Raw genomic sequence first — 20,305 nt, 5'->3', positions numbered from 1 at the left:
GAGAATGATTTTGGATATTTAGGCTTCTTTATACACTAAAACATTTATAATTATTGGTTTTGTGTCGACCGTCGAGCCGTGTTGAAATGTACATTAGTAATTAAGGTTGGTCAACTGGTAGGATTTTAAATCCCGCGCTTTCCCGTGAACGATGTTTAGATATTTAAGTTAAAGCCAGTCACCTCCAGTTAACTAGCTAAACCGGTTAATTCACTCATAGGCTTTATGCATTTGTAAGTGTTATGCACCATTGTTTTCCGTGACTTTGTTAAATAAACTGTGTGTTTCCACATGTAGTTCTTATTCACAGTGTTTAATGACAGAGTGTACGAAAAATCCACGCCGGGTGTACTGTATGAATCATCTAATGTATAGAAAATTAATCAGCGAACATTCAAATACTTACCATCATTTATTAAAAGAAGATCACTCTACTTAAATGGTTAGATTGGTTTTGTTGTGGTCTTGATTTTAAAGTGTTAACTGGTCATTATTACTGAGAAACTTGCACATACAGAAGACTCCCGTTACAATCGCATAACTAAAACGCATATATACTTTATGAGCATAAGTTTATATTCAGAGAACTTTGGTATAGTTTTAATTTCACGAAAAAAACATATTGAACACCACAAATGCTAATAACCTCAAAGTTACACTTATCTTAAGGACTCAAATACCATTATCTCCGCTGAAATTTGTGCCGTATTATACACACACTTCATACGTTAAATTTTGATGATAGACCTAAGTTTCATTTTAGAGATAATTTTCATTGGCTACGTGACTGCAAAATGATAAAGTTTTGTTGTCACTAACTGTTCACCATAGCTTTCATTAATCTTAAAACGATGTCCGATTCAAAGACAATCTACCCTGGTTCTACTGATGAAGCATTTCCAGAACTTTTTGATATCCGTGCCAAGCCTCCAAACCCAAAGGTGAAAAAGAATGGACAACTCTCCGATGATCAGATTAGGAAGTTTTTTGAAGAGGTAAAATACATTGGAACGTAAATACACTTTGTACATACTAACGGTTTGATGTATAAATAGAACAAGATAAATATTGAGATCAGTAAATGTCGTTGTAGGGTTATGTTGAAGTGGAGGGTTTTTTCACCCATGAGGAGTTGGATCCTTGTCTAGAAGATTTAAAGATATTGGTGGAAGAACTTGCAGAGAAACTCCATAAAGGAGGGAAAATTAAAAGTAATACATATGAAAATCTTAACGGCTAGTTATTCAGGAGATTTATCCATTGACTACGAATACGTTCCCATATGGAGATGGCCTATAAACAGGCGTGCTGTTAGATATATGATTAGGCAAATTTATGAACATAAATACATCAATGTTTTTTATTTTGAAGTAAATGAAGGGTAGTAATAACAAAATTACAAAACTAATCTCGAGCAGGAAAGCTTCACCTGCGATAGACCGATAGAATACGGGATTCGAACATGGAAGCCTTCCCTGCGATACCCCGATATTGTACGGGATTCGAACATGTAAGCCTTCCCTGCGATAGCCCGATATTGTACGGGATTCGAACATGGAAGCCTTCCCTACGATAGCCCGATAGAGTACGCGATTCGAGTAGGGCAGCCTTCCCTGAGATATCCCAATAAAGCATGCGGTTCGAGCAGGGAAGCTCCACCTGCAATAGCACTTCTAATGAAAATTGTGGGTTAAACCTCCCGCTTTCATTACGGTTACCCTAATTGGTAATGGATATCCGAGTGAACCTTGTATATACTTATTGATAATTAACATTATCTTCTGCAGCCAATAGCATGTTATTATAGTGTTTATTACATGACGGGGCACATAAAAATGTAGACGTGAATTTTGGCTCGGATAACTTTCTCCGAGATCATAATGTTTTATATATGGACCATTTTGTCAGATACACATTATCAATGAACGTGAAATGACACTGTCTAAATTGTTGTAATATTTTTTTTCTCGAATTAAATGAAAATTTTTATACTTTTTATTTTAATTTCAGATATAAAAAAGTGGCATCAGTACCTTTATAATTTAATTTAATTCATACGTTACATTACAGGTTTATATAGAGAGTATGGTTTGTTTGAAAGATTGACATTAATGGAAAAAGAGTTTCCAGGAGCTAACATTTTTTTGCTTAAACTAGGATCGATGCCAAAGGCAAGTTTGGAATCTAGTATCATTCATACTGAATCCAACATTCTCATCTCTTCCTGTTCATACTACTTTAAATTAAGGTAAGTGATATAAACAAGTTAGAGTTTAATTCTTATTTTAAAAGCTGAATAAATCAGGTTTTAAACGTCAATTTAACATCTTTTTATTCTATACTTATTAGTCATTCCAAGATCTCTGGTCTAACGAGCGGCTTTTGAATGTTGTGGAACAGATTCTAGGACCAGATATCATGGGACACCCTGTATGGAATATACGGTCCAAAACACCACAAAATGAAGCTACCACGGTCCCTTGGCATCAGGGTATTTACATAGCTTGAGATTTTTATTCAAGAAAATTTTTAAATATTTATGAAAGATTAAAGGTTAACATGCTCATAGGTCACCTTGACAATATTAGTACACCGCCAAAAAGAAGCGGTCCAATCTTTCCGCCTATGCACCCAACTTGGTTTGTCCTTTGGAGTAGGATTGAGGTATTTGTGGATAGACAATCCCAAATTGATATGTTGCATACCAGTTTGGTTACCTTTGACCTTGTACTTTAAGGCCAAAGTTTGTGGGTTTTTTTTTTGAGGAGGGGTGTAACAAATCACGTTCACATTTTTTTCTTTAAAAAATGGTTTCGATGTTTTCTATGCGGATAGATGGCCTTGAGACAATGTTTTTTCTGATTGTTTTTGTTGTTTGTTTTTGTTGCTGCTGCTATATAACCAGCACATTAGACCAGTCCTTCTTATCAATCTTATTTAGAGTTTCTTTCTCTGATTTTTTAAAATTTGTTTTAATAATTGCTGCCTTTCAACTTTTTCATTTCGCTTTTAGATGTAGGCTACCTTAACAATGAATCCTACAAAGTCCTTCAGCCAACCGCTTGGATTCCTTTACTGGACGCTAATGAAGAAAATGGATGTTTACAGGTACAGAATGGAATTTATTGATTATTTCATTATTGTTCCGGAGGAAAATATTAAACAGGAAGTAAGACATGGTAAAAAAACTTTCCTGAAATTGTAAACATGTCACAAAACAAAAAAGATAAATTATGTTCTATAATTGAAGAGACAAAATAAGTTTTAGTATGTTTCGTAGTAGAATTTTCAAATTTATTGAAAAAGTTCTATGTATGGTGTTTAAAGACTTTGAATGTACATGTAATTAAAGATAGAAAGATTGCTAGTACCTCGGGTTAAACTAATTTCGATTGTTTTCTAAACTGAAGTCCCGATATTCACTGAAATTTTTTCTTGGTAATATATGAACCACACCAAAACTCTTCCTTTCTTATGGTCAGATGGCTGTTAGAGGACATAAGACTGGTAGGATAGGAACGCACCAGTGTTGCTATGGTGGAACGTGGTACGTCATGTTGGAAGAACAGGAAATGAAACAGAAACTAGGTACTACTGTCATATCATTAAAACGAAGCTTCCATAATGAGTATTATTTACAAGAATATTTTAAAAGTGATCATATCCTACTAAAAAGTGTGTTTGACCAAAAAGTTATTGAAAAGCATAGATAATACATTAATATCAATACCTATTTTATGTGTCCCATATTATATCATACCACATTTTTTGATCCGTGTGGTCTTCGTTCTTCCGTCCATCTTACTTTTGTATTCATCTTGCTTAAGATTTAGACCTAGACAACGATATCAAGGTGTGCCCAATTTCATATGGAGGTATGCTTCTGTTCAACAACATTATTCCTCATAGAAGGTATGTATCAAATTGCATATGGTGTGAGTAAACAGGAAAACATTTTTATTCCTTGATTACTGAATACATAAGTGCAAACCCAACAGCGTGTTTAAGTGAGAATTTAGCTCACTTATATTTTTCAAGTCCTTTTTAAACTGATTACATTTCAGCCTGATATCTCCATTATTACAGATTTATACCATATTGTCTCTTTTTATAACTTGTGGTGTGCACTTACTCTATAATTAGAATCGTGTTAGGTGTCTGGTTGTACACCTTCAACAGTCTCCGCAGGAAGATTTTTTACAATTGTGTATGAGATTTCATACATTCGCTTCGACAAAAAAAAGAGCGCCGATTTAAGGCATGAAATGGTAGTTTCTTTTTTGCTTCATTCCATTCATTTTCCACTTCGTATATCGTAAAAAAAAAACATTTATATGTTTAACTGTAGCCCCCATTTTTAATGAAATTAACAACCTTGTTGCCGATTGGATACCGGACTACAATAAAAAAAATCAAAACGAAAATACACTTTTGTGATTTTTATGCTTGAAAATATAAGGATTAAACACTGCTTTTTCGATGTGTAAAATATTACACACGTACTTTATAAAACATTTATCAATGATATTTATTTAAATTTACCAAATTGAATCCAGAATGTAGTGTATCAAGTTATTTTTTACTGCAGTTTACCGAATATGTCAAACAAGATAAGATGGAGTGTAGACCTTCGGTGGCAGCGCCCCTCTCAACCTGTTGGGTTTTATGGTCTGAAGGAAGGAATTCTAATGAGAACTTCCAAAGATCCGAACTATCAAATCGACTGGGAAACATTTAATAAAGTTAGCAGGCACCAAAAACAAAGGGAATCTATGATCAAAGATGTAAGTTACTCTGCAGAATTCATTTTCCTAAATGTTTTTATCATTTTTATTAGCTATTCTGTAAAATAAACAGTCGGTAACCTATCATCATATCAAGATTTATAAAAGTTTTTGGTGAATCGAAGCGAAATCTTCTATTCAATTTTTTAAATATTTGAAAAACATTTGCCAAGGATAAACACCTGCGAAACAGCAAGAACCCGAACTTCCAATGGTCTAGAAATCTCTTAAAACAATGATTCCTTATTACTAATTCATTGTATATTTCATCATACTATTTTTAGACCTGTTGGTCCCCTTAAATCGATTACTAGTATCTGACATATAAGAATTTCATTCTATTAGTGCAACTAATTCATCATTAAATTTTCAAACGTTTTACTGTTCAAAATGGGACTAATTCCTAATTCTAACATGACGTGCTTCAAAGCTCTTTAGACAACAGCCGTGGTAAAAAAGTGATAAACACATGACCTACATTTCGTGCGACACATAGGCTGCGTCTATTAAATATGAAAAAAAACTATTAGAATAGAAATAAATCATATAGTGTTATTAGATTTAGAGTAAATGTATTAGAATCGCGATCTAGACTGTAAATCAATCTTTTTAATGACGTCATCCCACAAAACATGGTCTGACACTGCCTACCCGAATAGAAGGTTTGTGTTATATCTATTGTGTGAGTGATATGAAACGTTGAGCAGTTTTAGTTTATGTTTCAATGGGCGTACGAGAAATGTTTGTTTCCTTGTGCATAGGGGTTGTATTGTCGGAGGGTTCGCTTAATGGTTGGGTTGCAGATGGATTAATGGTATCGGAGTATGGTGGAATTTGAGATTCGGTCATGGGTCATGGTTAATTAATGAAATATTTGGATAGTCACCAGCCGTCATGCATGTAACAAATACAATTTCATAAGACTGTTTATCAGTAGACAATACTGGTGAACTTGTTTTGTACTTAGCCAAGAGTTTGTAACACACCCATTACTCGCTTTAACATACACAGTTGAAAATAAATGTAAACGGCTGTAATCAGACAATCTTATTTTTACAGGACTCTGAAGTTCTATTATAATGATTGTAGGTTGAAGATGAGTTTGACACCACCATACAAGGTCCGTGGATGAAGCAATGGGAAATTGTTCATATCAACAAACACGTGTTAGCCCACAGAGAAATGGAAGATAAACCAGAGACATGGACTAAAGCATAGCTTATTGTAATCCAGGTTTTAAACACTCAGTTCTAAAGTGCTGTGAAAATATCGTAACAAAAAATATTAGCAAGTTGATATTTTTCAATGGTGATAAAATTTCGTTATGCATATGATTTGTTTCCGTACATTTAAAGTTGCTTGTCGTTCAAATGCTGTAAACCAACTAATTTTCATGATATAAATTCAATATCGCTACTATTTATTTTCGCGACTAAGATTCTGTAAAACATGCATTTCATAAATGGGGATTTTTTTTGCGGTTTTTTACTCTCGAAATTAGCAAAAATAAATCGTTCACATTCTCCTTTACCTGAAGGTACGTAAACACGTCGTTACTTTTAATAATGAAATAATCTCGCATTTTTTGTGACCAAGAATTATTTATTTTTTCACAGTGCCTTTTCAAAGCGTAGATATAATAATTAATTATTCTGCCTCTAATATTATTTTTCATCTCTGAAGGGGCAATAAGGAAAGCTGTCTACTAAACACGACGAGATTGATACCTTGTACTCAGCTTTCTGTTATATTTAGTAAGAGAACTATTACAACTGCAACAATAATGCCATTGTCTTAATAGGGAATACACAAAATCTACTGTCGCCAGTAGAATCATAGGTCGACAAGTTCAACAGTCATCACTGTTACCTGATTGGTCGATGCAAATTAATGTTTTCCCATATAAGGCCTCCATCTGTCAAAAATGTTCATATTTCTCAGATATTGCTACTCTTTATCTATATCATAAAAGAAACTCATTTTGAAGTAAATATTAATAGTTTTTGCTTTATTGTATGTAATTTGATAATAATAATCGATTTGTGCATCCGTTGTTATTTGTCAATGATCCAGTCTTTTTAATTTTATTTGTTTTTGTACCCATATATAAACTGTAGAAAACAGAATAGATATGCAATAAATATAAACGTTGTTGCACAAATATTGAGAACATGTTATATACATTACCTATTCTGTCTGTACGGTAATCTTGGCTGAAGCAGTGAACAATTTATAAAGTGGGGTAATCGTTTTTCATGTTTAAAGGCCAAACATATGTTAATTCAAGTGTACAAAAGTTTTATTTTGACTAGTAGAAAAAGACTTAGGCTGAAGGCAAAAGAAGAAATACACGTCAACCTAACTGGATTTTCATGATGTATTGAACTAAGCTCTATTGAAATAAAATATTCACTGTCAAAGTTATGGTCTTTTTAGTAGCACACTGTAATGGGTTAGAAGTGCTTAATTTTTCGATTTTTTTCATACTGAAATTGTTGCATATCTTAAATATATCACCATGACAACCTTCATAGCCCACTTTTGATTGACTGGAAGTCTTTTCTACGACAGGTTAGTTGAAATTTGTTATACCTAAAACAATATTAATTTGAAATGAAAAACATGTAGAAAAAAACCGACGACATATAATGAACTATGACCGGTGGTGATTACTAGACGAATTTCATTTCATGTCAGTCAATAACGTCAAGCTGTTACTTTCTATAGTACAATACAGAAAAAGTTCGATACCAAAAAATAGATAAAAATATGAGACGGAAGAAGGATAATTCATTTTATCAGATACAACTGTCAGGTTTTCTGAGGAAATTTTGCCATCGGCATTGGAGTGATCATCTCGTATAATATTTTCTTTTTCCAGAAGATCAAATGCAATTACATAAAAAAGAGAAAGTATGAAAAGTGTCCCAAAAGCTTCTACACTGTCGTGGAATACAGGACTTCTAATTTGTATATCAGCGGTTGGAATCCTCAATATATTTTACTACTTGATCATGACTAGAAGAACAAGTGAAATAAAAGAAACATGTACGATACATAAGTTTATTGACGCTTTAATCAAATTTACTGCAGACATGGGCAGATTGGACTTTTCTCATGTTCTCCCAGAAGACTGTGTTGGGAAAAGTAACAAAGACATCGACGAGCTTGTAAGAAGTACGATCAGCCAAATCTCAAGAGAGTGTCAAGTGCAGCAAGCGAAAAAACTTAACACACTGCCGAATGATAGTGATAATGCGGTTTTGACTTTATTTACATCGTGGGTAAATGAACCGGTCAAATATAATGTCCATAATAACACAGTTATCAATTGGAACACATTAATGCCTCGAACCAGTTTAGTTTTGTTTACTAATGACAGTGAACTTACTAAATATGTTGAAGATCGAGGATGGACAGTGTTCCCTGTCACTAGTCAAGCTGCATGTGGGGCACCAGTATTGAAACACATGTTCCAAGTGGTGATGGAAAAATTCAATTCTACATTTTATGGTTTCGCGAATAGTGATATCTTATTTGAATCATCTTTACTAGAAACGTTGTTGACAATTAAAAGCACATTTGACAGTGAATCTTCTGTTTTCATTAGTGGGAAAAGAGCTAATATTGCATTTGTAAATTCAAAAGAAGCTGCATCGTATGGAAATATTAGAAAAGCTTTGAGAACAAGAGGTGAAATGTTTTATCCTTATGCTGAAGATTATTTCATTACAAACCAGCTATTTAATTGGTTAGATGTTCCAGAAGTTGTGATTGGAAGAAGAGCGTATGACAATTATATTGTATCGTATGCGCGTTCAATCGGCTCCGTAACACTAGATGTTTCTCGAACACTACTGGCGGTACACCAGACAACAGAAAGTGGAAATTTTGAAGGTCATAGTCATTGTGATCCGGATTATAATGATAAGTTACTTTTTAAACTCAATAAACCGAGGTCTTACGAGAAAGGGTTGACAACATGCATGGGATACGAAACATATAAATCTCTTTGTGATGTTATTGAAATTACTAAACGAAAATCTTTACCAAATCATTGTTGAATGGACCAAAAATCTTATGGTTTAAATGTTCACTGACACAATATAGTTTTTACACAACTCATTGAGGCCACTCAAATCACTGTTATTGGTATCATCAGATTTTTTGGGAAAATCAATTATATTTTTACAGGAGACCAAAGAAAATAGAAAAACATGGGATACTAGTATATTGAAACATTTCAAAGGGTTTCTTTTAAAAATGCATGATTGTTCTATATTAAGAACGACCTATGTATTTTCCCTACTTAATGGACAGTGCAAACATGGTAATACATCAAAAGTGTAATTTTAACATTACTTTCAGCTCTATTTTATATAGAAAGAAATGAAGTTGAACAATGTATGTGTATCTTATTCTTTTTAAACAGAAGTTTTAACAGACAGTTCAATTACATCCTTGAAAATCAAAGTGGTTTTGGTTAATGGATATTTAAATAAAATGAACAATGTTATCCAATCAGAAACAAATAAATTAAATGTAGCAAACAAGCTACCAAAACACACTAGTGGATTGAATATTATAGAGGTTAAATTCATCATAATTGACAGCCATTCAAACTTTAAAAGATCCCACAGGTTTTTAGTAGTAATTAAATTAAGTAGGATACATTCGTATAATATAGCACAGATTTCTACCTAGAAAGCTACTTAAACTACTCAGCAGCCTACCTAGATATGTATTGAAAATGGAAGTGGTCAATTTCAACTAGCTGTGACGAGAATTACTGAAACTTCAACCACATTGAACTGAAATAGAATGATGTAGTTCTGATGGATACCGCATGTGAACGTATGTTGATTATTTACAAAAGAAACGTATGGTAGAGTTTATATTGAATTAAATAATGTGCAAATAAAGTTTTACTCTAATCAGTTTCTTCTTGATTTTTTGTTAAATTAACAAGTGTGGACACAGACTGGTATTGGCCCAAGAGCAAATATGTTTTGTCTTGAATATGTTTGCATTGGCTTGGAAATTGATGTGTTGCGGTATTTAACAGCAATTGATGTCGGGGGTATAGGGTGTGCAACTGTGATTCCTTTTCAAATGCAAAATATCCAATTTTAAAACTAAACAATTCTATGAAACTTTCGTTAAATATCATTTACTGGTATAGAAGGAGTAAAAATCAGATAGGGAAACTCCTCCGAGTAACGGAAGGATAGAAGGATGGGAATCTCTATCACTAAAAACCCTACTTAAATTAAGGGGTAGAATGATTGAGGACATTTCCCCTGCTATACATAGAGGACGTTGAGGGTATTTGTTTTTCAGAGTTGAAGTCCTAAAGTTTAGATTTATATATTATAAGACAAGTTATATACATATACATTACAATGCTTATTTCCTGAGGATTTACTTGCATGGATGTGTTGAACTTTGCAATGTCATGTTAAGGATTGATGTAGGTTTGTTGCTTTAAATTTAGACTCTTAAGATATTTTAGATTAACAGAAACTAAAAGTGGTAGCTATCAGTTATAAGGATATTTCTGTACTGAAGTTTTTAAGTTCCATAATTCTGAAAGGAAGCTGCATAGTTGTAATAGAGTACATGAAGTTACATGTATTGAAACATTTCTTACATTCTTGTGTAAAACATCAAAGTAATAAAGTTGGTGCAATTTCCCTGACATTTTGTATCTTTAGGTGAAAGAACGCAAAGAAACTTCTTGCAGGCAATAATTGATTTCAAACGACAATTTCCTGTGCATGTCGTCAGTAGTGCCTCTTCAGAGACTGCAAAATAAATGATAAAATTAATGTAAGATGATATATTATTCTACAATAAGTGAATGTGTAAACGTTGGGACCCTCAGTAGGTCCACACAATCAATGTCAGTATGTTGTATTTTTGTGTTGAGATTTCAAGACAGTTTCTTTTATAGATTCTCAATAGCAACGGTGCCAATTGAACAATTGGTAATATTACTACAAATACTTTGAGAGTAATATATGGTATTTAATCAAAATATAATTTGGATTGTATGGTTAAATTTAGTTCAAAATGTACTTCAATTTAAGGTATCCGACCTATAAATGGCCCAAAAACAACCAGCAAAATAATTTGGTTTTTAAACAGTAGTTATAAGCAGAGGTGTCAAGTGGTTCTTACTATAAAATAAAAATCCGTAAACTGTTCAAGGTATTAGCACAGGGCTTGGTTACATAACCCCCCTTTTTGCCATATTTTGGGGTTAGGGGGTACAAGAAGTGTTCAAATGACAGTAACCACTTTAATATAATATACTACTATATACCTCAAGAGGAACCATAAAGATGTTCTTATCAATTGAAACTAATAAAATTATCATAGCTATAGGTTGTTCTATTTTTAGACATGTAAGGTTGTTACTAAAAATAGAAATAGAAGAAAAGGCTAAATAGGCACAACCTCAGAAATTAAGGATTCCAGAAATACAACATTTTTTGAGGCACTCAACATTTGCATTAAAAATAACTTTAGTTATTGTTTATGTTGTAAAAAAGAATTCAGAGACTTTTACCATGCCAATTTCTATGAATTAAGATTCGTAATGTCAAGGTCATTTGTCGTGAGATGTAGACTGGCAATCAATTATATATTTTTTTAGTGTCTCGTTTCAGTTTATCTCTTTTGTTTTTCACAATACTTTAAGTTTGCATACAACTTTGAAAGTGTGTCATAATAGGGACATTTAACAACCAAAAGGTTAAAGGTTAAGGTCACCTTAAAGGCTAAAATCTGATAACAATTTCCTTTTAATGCTCAATCCTCAAAAGTGTGTATTTTTTTTAAATAATTTGATCAACTGATCTTTGCAATTGACAGTTTTACACCTGAGAAAAAATATCATTAGATGTATATGGTCAAGTCCAACCTCCAACACAAGGTATTTTGGAATTCATATTCTTGCAAGTATGCATTTACATGTATCACTATTCCAAACTATAGATATAGAAATATGCGACTATGGTGCACGAGAGTATTACATTATTACACAAAGTGGAGTTGGAATTAAAAACCTAATTATTAGGAATGACGATTTCTTCCCTGTCGATTCAAAATGATGTCTTGAGGTCACAGGGACGTAGCTGCTTATACGCAAATACGCAGTTGCGTACTTTCGGAAAAAGTAACAAAAATAAAAACACACATTTTAAAAATGAAATAAAGGTTATTTATCACATATGCATACCACTAACGTAGTATAGGCTCTGAAAAACTGGCTCAAAAATCGTTAAAATTCAGGAGTTTCCCTCAGGGCTTTGCCTTGCCGGACTCAATGGGGGCCTTGAGCGACCCCCTAAGACCCCTCGCCGTAATTTTGCAACTAAAACAGGCCTAGCTACGCCCCTGGGTCATTAGTTTGTAGAAAAGTTTAAAAGACCCTTTTTCATAAATGAGACAATACCAATGCCAAATAAATGTTTGACATCTTGGCAGCAAATCTAACAAGGGTTCCCTCAACAAATATGAAATATGAAAAATACCACATCTACACAGAGAATGTCTCACAGTTAAATACTTGTACTCTAAAAGTAAAAAAAATGTAAAATTCCATAATCCACTAAAATACGTCCTATATGACAGCTTCATATGACTGCAGGGTTAGACCATGAAAAAGTAGGGCAACTTAAGGTTTACAGCTTTAAATTTTGATTGCAATTACCAGAATAAATGTGTCCCTTTTTGACCCTTATTTGGTTCAAATCAGTCTAAACTTTTTTTGGAGAAATGCATGTTGCAGTGCAATTGCAAAGTGATCAGTTCTGTTTTACTCAAGTGATCATCCAGACATCAGGGATTTGTTTTTGACCCCTAGTTTTTGATCAGATCACGTCGCTATCGCCAAAACGGCACCTTGTAGTAGTAGTACAATCTGAAAAAAAAATCAATTTACTTATACCTGGTACTTTAGGAAAATGGTTTCAGGCCCCTGTTTTAGCCCACCATTCCTTAAAGGTTCAAAACCAGTCTAACCTTAGTGGTATAGAAAATTGTATAGCAATATAAGAGACGTTCATTTGCTTCCAGTTGAGTTACAAGTATATAGTGCAATTCTATTAAATGCTTGGTTTTGGCCTTAATGGTTGAAGTAATATCGCCCATATCAATACCAACCTTCCTTTTGGATTCGAAAACTTGAGCAAACAACTAATACTTATATTACATGTACCGTACTTGTCACACGAAATTAAGTGTCTATGGACATTCATTTACAACAGAGAACAGTGTCAAATAGTTAAGTGACAGTAAAAAAGTCGAATAAAAACACAATGAATAAAATTTTATTAAAGTTGGTGAAAGAGTTTTCAAGTAATTGTGTGTAGTGTGAACAAAGATAGGGTTCTTCAATTTTTATCTTTAGAATCATGCATAATATTTGTAGTACATGCTGTAGCTACATGTATAAATAGAAAATCTTTTCAGTTGATAATAATGTGATCCCTATGATAGGGCGATATAGATACGGATATTACAAAAATGTCCAATGTATTAGAATAGGCCTCTGTGAATTATAGCCCAGTGCAGGTCCGGGTGTCAAAAGAATAGGCCTGCAATAGCGCTAAGCTTGTCGTAAAAGGCGACTAAATAGTGCTCAGAACCCTAGCAGGGGGCTAGGGCGCTCTGCCCACAGAGCAACTGGGATGTGTGCCCCAGGTGGTGTAATGGGGTACCCGTGGCGTGTTACATGCTGGGGTTGTCAGGCTATAATACGGAAAACCTGACCGCAAACCATAGTGGTGCACCGTGTTGGGAAAGATGTCACGTTCCTCGCACGTTAAAGACCCTTACTGTGGTATTCTCCCGGAGTAGAAACCATGGGGCTCCGCGACAGGAGGCTAAATTGCCCGACCCTACCCACCTCTCCCTATTTCCAGTGGCAATCTAAATCTGTCGACCCCATTGTCCTTGTGTCCCATCCCTTTTTCATTTCATCATTATTTCATGTTCATTTTATCATCAATTTCATGTCCATCATCTTAATATAGCTGAAATATTGCTGCTTGGACGTTAAACCCCAACAGACAAACAAACAAAAGTGAATTAAAAAAAACTGTTCTGCCGGAACAAACTAAATAGTAACCAGATTTCTAACCTTACTAGTTGAACAATTAAGGTTGTTCAGAGCTCTTTGTTGTAGATACATGCACATAAAGAAAATGATACATGTACTTTTCAAATGTTGGTATTAATCTGGGTCACTCATTTGTTTCTAATAAATTGTACATATGTGGATAATTAATTATAAGACCTAATGCTGCTCTCACACTATGCCGAATATCCTTGCGAATGACAAATTTTGGCCTTCGCAGAAAATTCGTCAGAAATAATAAGATTGGGTTTTTAAAATATTGAAAATCATCAAGGCTTAAGATTGTTTACAAATGTCTTACGAATCTTTACGAGTGTTTTGCTAATTTAACGAAATCCATACGAACCTTATGACTTTTTTGCAATAATATACAATAATTTCTTACAATTAACTTCTGAATGATACAAATGCCTTTACGATCCTTACGAATGTTTGCGATAATCGTTGTGAGTCTAACGAATTCTTGCGAGTATCAATTAGAATAAAACGAATGAAAACGCATGCGATGTGATTTTTGATCAATTCTTCTCGTATACCTTCATTTTGAATTTAGTTTTTGAAAAAGTCATCACGAGAAGTGGAAAAGAAAGCTGGATGGGGTCGAGGCAGAGGAAAATCGGACAATTACATGTTGTCCTAGCAAAGATGACCAAATGAAAAACTATGAACAGAAAAGCAATAAAACCGAAGAGGAAATAATAAATTCCGATGATTCCGGTGATAGATCTAACAATTCTATCACACCAATTGCTACACCGCCACGTTCTCCAACATCCCTCCGTCTGAAACAAAAAAAAACCAAAAAACAAAAACAAAAACAAAACAAAACAAAACAAAACAAAAACAAACAAACAAACAAACAAACAAACAAACAAACAAAAAACAGAGAGTTGACAGAGGATCAGCAGGACACCTGTTCGTGTGGCTAGAACAAACTCCTGCAATTTATGACACCAACCACCAGGATTATATGAGGCACATACAGCTCTTTGATGAACAAGCAGTAAAAAATGGCGAGTGTATAGATGGCGCAATCCTTGAATTGTGGTTTAAGTCATGCAGGTTAATCTCCCCACTTTCAATAACTTCTGAAAATTATGAAGCGTTATATATCTGTGCGTCAGTCTAAGACCCAACTTCACCTATATCAGCCCACAGGAAACGGTAATTGGCATCAACCAATGCGAACAGCACGATAGAGAAGAGTCCTTTCTAATTATGATACTCAGATCCAGAATTGGGGGTTTCTTTATAGCAACGTGTTTTCCGTCAAGTGCCCCGCAAGCGTGCGGTACGTTCCATTGTTTATGAAATTCGTCGGCTATTTCTTTCAACTCATCTGTTGTGCTTGGTGCTGGAACAACTTCATCTAAATACTATAGCTTTGCACATTTCAGGGACAAACATACTGATGCTGTCATCTGCAACATGGAAACTATACGACAGATCAACATATAAATTTCCAGTTGTTAAATGACGAAGGGTCACTGCTAACTTTAATCCAGGCTCTATAGCTTTTCGGTATCTCGTGTTCTGTTTTGTAATTCTATGTCTAACATGACCCAACAACTCATCAAACAATGCCGCTTGTATTCTTGTATAGGTTTTGAAACTATCCGGGTCGTTGTGACGAAGGTTCTCCATTAAATTGTAGTAATGTGAATGTTGTATCATCTGCCCTCTGGACACCCAGTTTCTCACCCAGCATGACCTCACCTTTTTGTAGGCGTCTTCTTTGCCTTCTGTTTTGTTCTTGTTGTAGAGCAATAACATCACGAAGAGTAATATCTGCGTGCTGTGAAAGTAGCACTGCTAGAGTTGCAACTTGTTGCATAGACTCGGCCATTATCAACTGACCTTGAAATATCTTTATCGAAAGGAAAAATAATCAAGGGAACCAAGATTATAGCGATAATCAAACGAATGTAATCCAGGGACAAAGACCAGACATCGAAAACAGACATACACAACAAAGAACATAGAGTAAATAAAATCATACATAAAAAGTAACAAAAGCAAATTAGCAACTCGGACTCCACTAAAAACTGTGAGCATGGACCAGGTGCATCGGTAGGGTAAGCGTTATCTGGTTTTCTAAAAAAAACCCGCAGAGTTGCTCATAAAAAGTCAAGTCCGGGGTAGACGAAAGAGGAAAGAAAACTATAACACGTTGAACAAATCAGTTTTCATGGCACAGATGGATACACCGTAACGATCCACGAGTTCATGATGACGACCATTAAACTTTTGTAGTGATGACTTCAATCTTGTAGCAACATAACCCTGCTCCAGAAGCCTACTTGTTAGAATTCTAGCGCGATACAAAACGTCTGCGTAGTGTCGGTAGGCTCTGGCATAACAGACTCGTGCTAATTTTATACGGATATCGCAAGATGCTTGTAATATTATCTTAATATTCGCATTTTATTCGCATGCATTTGTAACCACTCGCCAGCGTTGACAAGCCATTCGTAGGTATTTGCAAGACATTCTCATGAATATCGTTTAAAAGTTGTAAGCTATTCGCTTCATTCTTAAATGACTCGTAAGCATTGGTAACAGTATCGTATCAGTCTTAAATGGAAAAAGAAAACAATCTTGCGAACATAAAAGGAATGTATTACGATCAATGCAAATGGCTTGCCATCAATACGATTGGCGTAAGAATGCATATGAATTATTTACGTTTGGATTGATAATTTCAATTCCTTGCGAATTTTATTATAATATTCGTTAAAACTCACGAACCAGCAGTATTACGTAAGAGTTAGTACGAATGTCTAGCGACAGCTATACGATAATTGCGAGTGGGCGGCGAATGAAATTATGTCAATCGCAAGGATATTCGGCATAGTGTGAGAGCAGTATAAACCATTTATTTCTGGTAGAACTGAACACGTTTTGAAATGACATAATTTTTCCTTTTTCTTCTCAGTCAACGACGACTCTAATTTTCGCAATATTGAGTTAGTCTAACATACACATGTTAGTGACAGATGACTTAGAATTATTAACAATCTAAACTGCACTTTATAGTTAATTTAATCTGTAACTTATTTAAAGCAAATTTTGATGAAAAAAAAAGAAATGAAACACATAACCATCAATTTGATTGTAAGAAATGATAAACACCCTTATTAAAATTGTTTTAGACTTATCTATATTAATACAGATAAACTACACTCAACAGCCGAACATGTAAAATTGGAATACTCTAATATGCAGGTGTCCGAGGGACTATAGTTAAATTTATATTTAACAAATCTAGTATATCTCTTTAAATCTTACATCACAGGAATGATGATAGATGATTTATTACTAAAATATATGTAGAAAATATATATCAATATAAATACTTAACTTAAAAGATATGACACAAAGTGTAAACTTAACTACTAACCCCTCCTCAGAATTGTTATAACCGCTTCAAATTGAGATGGACATGGGTATCGCGGGGTCACAACTGTTCATTTAATAGACAAAAATGTTGACTTACCTGTTATTAATAGTATACAGATGTATAACATTGAAAACTTGTCAACTACTGTTACAGGAAAATTATTCGCATTGAAATCATGTTCAACTAAGGTATTGGAAAACACCTTTTTATACCCCTTTTACTTGTATAAGCTCTTCCGAATATTGCCTTACTACATAAGAGTGAGGGTACTTGCGTGGGTATTTACATTTAATACATATTTTAAATTGCTACTGTGATCATTATATAAGATTTCGCTTACTTTTAAAAGTACAGACATGATTTTCATGGATACAACACCATGAACTAATTGAAGACTGAGGTATTGACTCAATAAAATTTCGCCATTAAAGTAACCTCTCTTCCGAATGCTGCTTTACGAAATATAGATAGGGGAGGGGTACATTTCATCCATAATTTTATATTGCTATGGTGATAATTATATAAAAAATCTTTCGCTTACTAAGTACTTAAATGATTTTTATGAACAAATTATAGACAAGGACGTTAAAAATATCATATACAACAAATAACACATGTGAGTGCCAAACCTTGAGTACATATTCAATAACACCAAGTGCGTTTGATTAACACTGCGTAACGAAAGATTTTTGGGGATTTTTGTGGTTAATATCCACAAACAGTCATATTATATCCTCGAAGCTACGTTGTCTTAGTTCATAATGAAGGAATGAAGAGAGTAACGGATATACGGAATGTGCTATCTTTTTTAACTTTATTGTTATGATATTATTCAACAAAAATGATAGTTTCAGGACCATTATTTACCATGCATTATTTTGCTATGCACATTTGACTGAAAGTTTGTTGAGTAAAGAATAAAGGTTAGAACCATTCAATCGCATTCTCTGTTTTTCCCTGCTGCTATCTTTTTAGCTGACGATGTTAATTGTGAATACACAACGCTGAGAAGAAAAGGCCTATATTTGTCATTACTTCGCATTATAAAAATCATGAATTGACAGGGAAAACCAGAATAGCACAAGTCAAGTAAATATTGTTCACTTTTATCAATCGTCTACTAACAAACACTATGAAATCTACTTTAAATTCGTTGTAAGGACAGTGTAGGGTCAGTGTGACCAGTCAGGTGACAGATTGACGTAACAGTATAAGTGTTTGGAAGTCACAAGTCAGCAACTAGTTGATGGACATGTAACTGTATTTATGATTGGTTGAATATTACATCGTTATTGTGCTATAAACTGGTGCTGGAAAATGAAAGTGTAGATAAACAAAATTAGATATCAGAAAAGGAACCAGTGCATGATTCGGTGAGCGAACAATATGATATTTGGTTTGCTTTCCCCTTATAATAAGAAACGCCACCGATGGTCTCAAGGTAGCATGCTCACATTGAGTCAATCGTTCTCGTCCTGAACTGCATGAAATATATGAAGTACAAATGTACAACTGGCATAACAGGTGAACTCTGGCATAACTGGTGAACTCTGGCATAACGTATGAGTTGTGCCTTAGGGATATTGCCACGGATGAAAGGAAAGTTGACAATACTGAATAAGAAGTCATCGCGTTTGTCGTGCAATTTGGTCAATAGTTTTGCTTTACAAGTCACAAATTACTAGTTTAGTCTCAACGGCTACTATTGAGAAGCGCCCTAAATCATCTGGAAATGCACCTATATATAAAGTCATTGACTCAAAATGTTTTTCCAGAGACGAGTCGAATCGAAATAACTCCATCAATGACAATAGCAAAAACCCCTTAAACGTCCATATGCACTGATATCGAAGGCATAGTAACAGCTTTTATGAATAAAATGTCTGTTAAAATAAACAAAAGTTGATACCAAAAAAGACAAAGTGAAGGAGGATTATGATAAACAGTTTGCTAATGTAAGTCAGAAAATGGAGGCTATCGAAAAAGACAATGCAAAAAAAAAAAAAAAAAAAGTTACGAACTTCATCGAGACTTGAGAAACCTACAGACTGACATGCAAAAGATGAACCAAAGATCAACTGAGAGTGTAGTGATGGCAAACTGAAATGAGCAGTTATCCCGCAAGAAAAAAACATTAAAATCTCCTTTTTGCCTGAGCAAACAAATATGTAGTGTACTTTCAATAACTAGAAATGCGGAGTTGACTTGAAACAAAAATGCTCTTTAGACTTCTTTGAAAAAAAGGCTCATACTTTTGTATATAAAAATAGTTTGTTTGATTTTTTGTTTATCGGTTTTGTTTTTCCTTAGATAAAATGTTTACACAAAAGCTTAATTAGATCAAAACCCTACCACTCTGTAGTATTAAGATAATGAGAAGTTGACACATATAAAAGAATAAGGCACAAACATAGACAATTTGAACAATTTTGTCTGTTTCTTATTATAAAATTGAATACATTTTTTCCCTACAACTGGTTTATCTATTATCTTTTCGGCTTGGTGATTCTAACTTAACTTTTACATTTTTTCTCCAAAAACTCTTTGGTACAATGGCTTTTATAGGTGTCCCTGTTTTGGGGAAAGATGTTTCAGATAAATTTTCTCCTTTATTTTGTTACTTTGTATGTAATATCAATATCGTATTAATATTCTATTAAGATATACATTGTTTTTCATATGGAGAGTCCATATCACAACTCATACGTTATGCCAGAGCTTGCCGAGACTACGCAGACGTTTTGTATCGCGCTAGAATTCTAACAAATAGGCTTCTGGAGCAGGGTTATGTTGCTACAAGATTGAAGTCATCACGACAAAATATTTATGGCCGTCATCATGGATTGCTAAGGTAGATCCATCTGCGCCATGAAAACTGATATGTTCAACGTGTCATAGTTTTCCTTTCCTCTTTCGTGTACCCTGGACTTGACTTTTTATGAGCAACTCGGCGGGTGTTTCTAGAAAAGCAGAGGA

At 34.1% G+C, this 20,305-nt stretch overlaps 3 protein-coding genes and 1 long non-coding RNA gene across 4 annotated transcripts in view; 2 read left to right on the top strand and 2 right to left on the bottom strand.

The window, feature by feature from the left end:
* Positions 1-20,305, bottom strand: part of LOC148624062 (transmembrane protein 196-like) — a 321,118-nt gene that overhangs the window by 134,993 nt on the left and 165,820 nt on the right. The window lies entirely within an intron of this gene.
* Positions 784-7,205, top strand: LOC148624072 (uncharacterized). Its single transcript, XM_088566540.1, has 9 exons — positions 784-995; positions 1,094-1,211; positions 2,071-2,171; positions 2,350-2,491; positions 3,014-3,108; positions 3,483-3,588; positions 3,828-3,912; positions 4,589-4,784; positions 5,874-7,205. Exons 1-9 carry the CDS (start codon positions 852-854, stop codon positions 6,000-6,002), a joined length of 1,116 nt encoding a protein of 371 aa, XP_088422666.1. The 5' UTR covers positions 784-851; the 3' UTR covers positions 6,003-7,205.
* Positions 7,289-17,527, bottom strand: LOC148624070 (uncharacterized). The gene is made up of 3 exons (XR_015919605.1): positions 17,426-17,527; positions 10,435-10,588; positions 7,289-7,376 (listed from the first exon to the last, which is right to left on the bottom strand). It is a non-coding gene; the product is annotated as an uncharacterized LOC148624070 (long non-coding RNA).
* LOC148624071 (uncharacterized) lies at positions 7,342-9,718 on the top strand. Its single transcript, XM_088566536.1, has one exon. It carries the CDS (start codon positions 7,700-7,702, stop codon positions 8,846-8,848), a length of 1,149 nt encoding a protein of 382 aa, XP_088422662.1. The 5' UTR covers positions 7,342-7,699; the 3' UTR covers positions 8,849-9,718.

This window comes from Perna viridis, chromosome 2 (assembly GCF_037379345.1).
Source record: "Perna viridis isolate PV_CMFRI_1.1 ecotype Kerala chromosome 2, ASM3737934v1, whole genome shotgun sequence".
Classification (NCBI taxonomy): Eukaryota; Metazoa; Mollusca; class Bivalvia; order Mytilida; family Mytilidae; genus Perna; species Perna viridis.
This window is presented reverse-complemented; position numbering and strand designations above follow the sequence as displayed.

Bases quoted from the DNA above. Each gene is read 5' to 3' on its own strand.
- LOC148624072 (XM_088566540.1), top strand. From the start codon at position 852: ATGTCCGATTCAAAGACAATCTACCCTGGTTCTACTGATGAAGCATTT. The intron at 1,212-2,070 runs GTAATACATATG...GTTACATTACAG, and splicing joins TAAAGGAGGGAAAATTAAAA to GTTTATATAGAGAGTATGGT. The intron at 3,589-3,827 runs GTACTACTGTCA...ATCTTGCTTAAG, and splicing joins GGAAATGAAACAGAAACTAG to ATTTAGACCTAGACAACGAT.
- LOC148624071 (XM_088566536.1), top strand. From the start codon at position 7,700: ATGAAAAGTGTCCCAAAAGCTTCTACACTGTCGTGGAATACAGGACTT.